The sequence below is a fragment of the Pygocentrus nattereri genome, chromosome 23 (genome assembly GCF_015220715.1).
Source record: "Pygocentrus nattereri isolate fPygNat1 chromosome 23, fPygNat1.pri, whole genome shotgun sequence".
Classification (NCBI taxonomy): Eukaryota; Metazoa; Chordata; class Actinopteri; order Characiformes; family Serrasalmidae; genus Pygocentrus; species Pygocentrus nattereri.
The window spans coordinates 19087627-19093626 of NC_051233.1; the positions used below are offsets into that span (position 1 = coordinate 19087627).

The 6000-nt window shown below is 39.6% G+C and overlaps 1 protein-coding gene across 2 annotated transcripts; it reads left to right on the forward strand.

Moving 5' to 3' along the window:
- Nucleotides 1-393: 393 nt before the first annotated feature.
- On the forward strand, nt 394-5795 carry cdca5 (cell division cycle associated 5). Of its 2 annotated transcripts, none has more exons than XM_017697137.2 (5): nt 394-650; nt 971-1050; nt 2418-2480; nt 3160-3660; nt 5096-5795. In XM_017697137.2, exons 1-5 carry the CDS (start codon nt 575-577, stop codon nt 5174-5176), a joined length of 801 nt encoding a protein of 266 aa, XP_017552626.1. In that variant the 5' UTR covers nt 394-574; the 3' UTR covers nt 5177-5795. The 2 variants fall into 2 exon arrangements, with proteins under 2 accessions (XP_017552626.1, XP_017552634.1); XM_017697145.2 differs by having other exon boundaries at nt 977-1050.
- The last annotated feature ends 205 nt before the right edge of the window (nt 5796-6000 follow it).

A 6000-nucleotide genomic window follows, 5' to 3' on the forward strand; every position in this document is an offset into this window, starting at 1 on the left:
GTGCTGGTTATTGTTTCAGTGCAAGTCATAAATGTAATTATTTTATTTATACATGTTCTAAAGTATATTCCTTTAAGCCGACAGAGTCCTCAGTAATGTGCACTGTACCTTCTCATTTGATGAGAAGTTTGATTCATTTAATGAACTGACTCCTCGGTTTCTTGTGCCCATTCCAATGATTCCCATGCCTGGTTCAGCCCACCTAAAGGCTTCGTGAATAATGCAGTGTCGCATTTTATTTTTTTAAGCTAGAATGGTCAAAATGTATTTTTTAGTTACAATATTATACTTTATTAGAATCCCTCGCCTATTAATAAATTGCACTTGTGAAGTTGTTCAAAGGAATCGGTTCAAAAGATTCACTCACGAGTCGAGCACCGCCGTTCGGCCATTTTTGAGACGATAAGGCGGGCATTTTTGAAACGCTGCTAGAGAGCTGATATTTGCCTGCTGCTAGAAACCGCTTAAGTTGAGTTTAAACGGCTTCTCGAGGTCTAATGTTTATTCGTGCATTTGCGATTTGAGTACACTTAACTTACCTAAGCTAACTAGTTAGCTACCGTTGCTTTATAAAATGAGCGGCAGGACACCGAGGACACCGCGACCAGCGTCGACTGGACAGACGAGCAAAAACAACAGCCAGAGCAGACGTAGGTCACTTTCTAGTCCTGTCCTGTACCGTACCGAAAGTGTCCAACAGGTCAAACCATTGAATTGATTTGGGTAACTAACAGTGAAGCCAACGAAAATCCTTTTACCTGAACTATTTAAAACTAGTCCTTGTTTTCAGAAGCTAACGTTAGCTAGCGTCTCAGCTGCTACAGCTGTTAGTGGGTTCAGGGTTAACGTTACTCATTAACTCGCTGATGAAGAATTCTTTGTGAACGTCTATTTCTAATTAACACCTTTCCATTTGAAACGTAGCTACGTTAGCTAGCTAAGCTAAATCCTTTTCGTGTTTAATTGTTAGCTACAGATGCAGGCAGTCTGCCGCGAAGGAGATCTGCGAGATTGTCAACGAATGAGGAGAACTTGCCACCCAAAGTTGAGGTGAGAAAGTTTATATGCAGTGAGTGCACTTTCCAAGTAGCGTTACTGTAGGAGGGCTCTTAATTCTTTACAAGGTCTCCGCTATGTGTGCAAAAGTATCCCCACAGTCTTTCTAAGCAGTGATATGATCTGTTTTAATGTGCACCCATTGCTGACACAGGAGTTCAGTTGCACGCGCAGCTTCTATGATCTTTATAGAAAAGCACTGACAAAAGAACAAGGTGCTCAGCTGCATATGCGCCCATATGTTACCATGCCCAGTGCTAAGCAATGACTAGAGAGGTGTAAGGCCCCACTGCATTGGGCTGGGGCAGTGGGTTTGCTTTCAGGGGAGTAATGGAGCATCATCCAGTAACTCTACCTGTGGGATGAGTTGGGAGTTGCACTGTCTTCTGTGAAGTGTAGACTCTGTAGATCTTTTAGGGGGCCAGTTGTGGGCTGGAGGTTAGGGAATCAGTCCTGTGACCAGAAGGTTTGCTGGTTCGATCCCCTCAGCTGACAGTCCATGACTGAAGTGCCCTTGAGCAAGGCACCTAACCCCAACTTGCTCCCCAGGCACCGTGGATAGGGCTGCTCACTGCTCCGGGCAAGTGTGCTTGCTGCCCCCTAGTGTGTTCATTAGCGTGCGTCTATGTGGGTGTTTCACTGCACAGATGGGTGAAATGCAGAGGTCTAATTTCAGGGTGCAAACACAGTGACAAATGGTTGTATATTCTAAATTCTAATACTCTGTTAAAAAGGAATTCTGAAGATTTTTTTTTAAATTCTGCATAGTCCTGTCATTGCAAGTTAAAGAAAATCATTGAGAGTGTAATGATGTGAAACGTTGAGTTGAGGTGAAACTTGCTCCAGTTCCAGGACTCCAGTTTCTTTACAGTGGTGGTGATGGGAACCAGGGGATGTGATGTCCACAACGCAGTTATAGCCATGTATATCAGGTCTTTGCTATACAAGATGACAAGTGAACCTAGATGTGCTTGAAATTTTTTTTATGTGTGACATTGATAATGGTAAAATATTTAACTTTTTCACTGTTAACTGTTTTGCCTTAGAGCAAACTGTATGTATCCCTCTGCCATAAATGTATTAAGAACTAATTTTAGACCAAATGCTTGTCTCAATGCTAGTGTAAAACAGTGTCTCAGCTGTGTATTCATATAGTAACGTTTCTGTTTCTGTAGAATGGTGCATTTCACATTAAACCACTCTGGACTACTTTGTTGACATCTAAATGATTGATTTATGCAGAAAAGTTGGTGGCATTCATCTTTATTAACCTTTTTATATATGGAAGAAGAGTTGGATGAGTAATAGTCTACAAACTTTTGAATGTATTAGTAACACTCTTGGCTTTTTTTTCCTCCAAGGCTCCACATGTGGCTGTTAAACGGTCCATTACTGTAAGGAAAATTGCCCCAAGGAAAACCCAGGTAATTCAGACGGTACATTCATACATGGGCTCCATCTGTTAAGCCGTAATTAACACAAGAACAGAATTATTTGAATTAAATTGTCTGTGGTGTTTGAATTCAGTTCCATGTTTTGTACTAGGAAATTTGCCATTCCTTCAAATCACAAAAAAAAAATGGTCTAGACTGCAACACCATTTAATGGCAAAGGACAGTGATTGTTACTACATGGAAACTGTTAATTAAAGCTGGTTTAGTTTAGGCAGCCATACCACCTCATTCAAGACGCTGTTCATATTTGGTATTAATATTCAAGTGATCTATAGTGATCTGATCATAAGTGGTCAGCAAGATGTATAGTTGTTTACCCCTGGCATTTCCATGAATCTCAAATGCATTTTGATCATATTTAATTTCATGACTGGTGGAAATGTATCGGTCTCTTGCTGTGTTTTTCATACAAAAAGGTCCATGGCTGTGTAAATGAAAGGGCTGTTACAAATGTATACTACATGAACCGCTAATGCAACTTGTAAGCAAAGAGTTGTGGAGATCAAAGATTAAGGTACATATCTGCTTTTGTCTCTGCTGTGATGACACAGTGCAAGGTGGTTCTTTAATGCTGTCAAGGATGCATCAAGACACTACAAATGTTCAGAATTTTTCCAAATTGTATTAATTCAACTCTTTTCTTTCACAGGTATCTTCAGAGCCTAACAAGGAAAATGTAGAAAGACCATCCAGTGCCACTAGAAAGAGGTCCCAAGTCTCGAGTCCTCCCCAAACAGAGACATCGGCTCCCAAGCCTACTGTCCTGTCCCCCATCCAGGCATCTTCAACGCCCCCTCACCAACCTAGAGAACCGGAGCAAGACCCTGTGTGGTCCAACAAGGTCCGTCGGTCCTACAGCCGCTTGAGTATGGGTGACCGATCCTTTGAGAGTCCGAAACCGCAATCTGCCTCGTCTCCCACGCGCCGTGAAACGCTGTTTGGATTTGAGAGGCTCCAGACCCCTGAGGTGATCCGTAAGGCTGATGTGTCGAGGGGCGCGCTCCAGGCATCATCCTTGCTCTGTGGAGGATCTTTCAACCTCTCAGCAGCTGACGACATTGTGTCCAACGCCTCAGAACCTGACTTGAACATTCCTGGAGTTTGCGTCATGAAGAAAAACCCTCGGAGGAAGAGGGTCCAACAAATAAAGGTGAGGCGAGGGGACATTTTAGGGTCATACTGCATAGTAGATCTTAGGGGTGAGCAATATAAGGATATGTCATCATCGTAGTGATAAATTACTTCATGAACCACCTTTCTGAATGTATCATCTAGGGCTTGTTAAAATAGCATTTTTAAAAGCTTTGAATACATGTAATTTTTTCAAGAGTACCCAATTACTTATTAAAATAACCCATAGCATAATGTTTATGTTCACATTCATTACTGCAGTTCAAAATATATACAGTACCCCACAATGATATAGTAGTATTAATAGTAGATACTGGAGGTGTAATGGTTCACCAGTTTCGTGGTTCTGTTTGGTCCTCAGTTTCTTGGCCTTGGTTTGGTTTGGATCAGCATGGAAAAATGTAACTCACTTTGAACCACTACAAGCATAATTTTGTTTTAAAAATGCGGTACTGCTGTTCAGCTTGTTTGCAAATATAAAAACACATATCTTAATTCGTACAGCCCTAATTCATCATCATAGTTACATAAGAGTGCAGATTTGACCGCCTTAAATGACATGCAAGTTACGCTGCGTCATTACTTAACTTATAAAACATGGATACAAGTGGAGATTTGCTCAGACATGATGAATCTTCGGTCTGTGAAATTAAGCACCAGCCCACCTGCACCTTGTTTACATGAAGCATGTTCTAATTCATGCAGGTGGTGGCGGCCAATAAAACAGCATTGAACAGCTCATGAGCCAATGGCTGAGCTTGTAGGTGGAGTTTGAGGTCTAGCAGTGAGTGCACTGCTCTGACTACTGACCAAAGTTTATTGTGTTAAATTTAGGATGGCTGGAAAGAATATAATGTGAAATAAAGGTTGTTTACTAAGACAGTAAAATTTATGCAAGTGTGTAGTATAAAATGACATATTTAAAGATTGTATTATTGTAGTGTAGGATTCAGTTCTGCTTCTGTTTTGTGGTGTTATTTGGATGGTGTCGGCAGTTAAAAAAGCACACAGTAAAATTTAAATGTATTTTTTTTATACCAGTGTGCATGTAAAATAAGTACATCCATTTTTGTATTGGGCTGCTGTGTGCACAAATTATTGGGTATGTTTTTATTTTTACCATTAACATATGAGATTGATGACCAGTTTTGCTTAGTTAACCACAAATCAATTATTTTTTCAGTTAGTTAGACTATTCTGCTTGAGTACTACAGATGTCCCAAGAATGAGGCTGACAAATAACAAAACTGTCACTAAAATTTGCACGCGCTCATTTTACAATCACATTTGAATGTGTATCATGAAAATCTCTTAAAGTACCATAGTATATTTTTGCTTCATTGCCTACCTGTGAATCTGCACAAAAGCTTAATTAAATCCTGAGATACAGGATGAATGAATGTTCTTCTCCAGTCCAGTGTTTCTAACTTTGTCTTTGATTTTCCCCTTTTTAGATGTCCGAGCTGGACCTTCTAGCTGCTAAAATGAATGCTGAGTTTGACGAGGCTGAGAGTTTCGAGTTGGTGGTAGAATGAAGTCGTGTTGCAGCTTTTAGAGACAGTTAAGTCCACTGGAAAAAAAGAAAATCAAGAACAGAGGGAACTGAGGGAGCTGAAACAGGATTCTGTACTCATGTCACATATAAAGACCGAGCCGCTTATCTGTTGATGTAAATGTCTGGCAAGATGTAACATACCATTAGACTTGAGGTTAAATTTGGTCTTTATTGTATATTTACCATTTGTCTGTCATTAGGTCAGGGCTGAATGGTTGAATTAAAAACTGTACTGAAAGTTCCATTTTCATTTGTGCTTATTATACTTGCCATATACCAATGAAATGGAAGGTGTTGATATGTGGTCACTATTTTAATAGAATAGTGTTGCCGCAGTCTTTTTTTTTCTGACAAAGATTCATCATTTATATTTGTTTACATTTATCTACATTTATTGGTTTAAGTGTCTGTATTTTTTCTGTGTTCTTTCTGCTTTTTCTGCTCTAAAATGTTATTATTCTGTAGTATATTTAGTTAAGTTTATTCATGGCATCTAGGACACACAGAGTGAACCCCAGTTATTAATGTTTGACCCTTTTCAATATTTTATGCTGTATTATGTATTGTAACGAGTAAAACAGTCAACTGACCAACTAATATTACTTGGAACATTTACGTTTACTGGTTTTTCACTGTTCTACATCTCAAAATGCAGTTTGCCATTTGTTACACTTCATATATTTTGCCACCAGAGGGGGCAGTTTGTTGCTCCAATTAGTGAAAATGACTGCCTGTCTGCAGTGTAATCAATGCAGTATTTTTGTTTGTCCCTCTCCATTCTGTTCCTTCTTAAAAAGCTTACCA

Bases quoted from the DNA above. Each gene is read 5' to 3' on its own strand.
- cdca5 (XM_017697137.2), top strand. From the start codon at position 575: ATGAGCGGCAGGACACCGAGGACACCGCGACCAGCGTCGACTGGACAG. The intron at 651-970 runs GTAGGTCACTTT...TTTAATTGTTAG, and splicing joins AAACAACAGCCAGAGCAGAC to CTACAGATGCAGGCAGTCTG. The intron at 3,661-5,095 runs GTGAGGCGAGGG...TCCCCTTTTTAG, and splicing joins AGAGGGTCCAACAAATAAAG to ATGTCCGAGCTGGACCTTCT.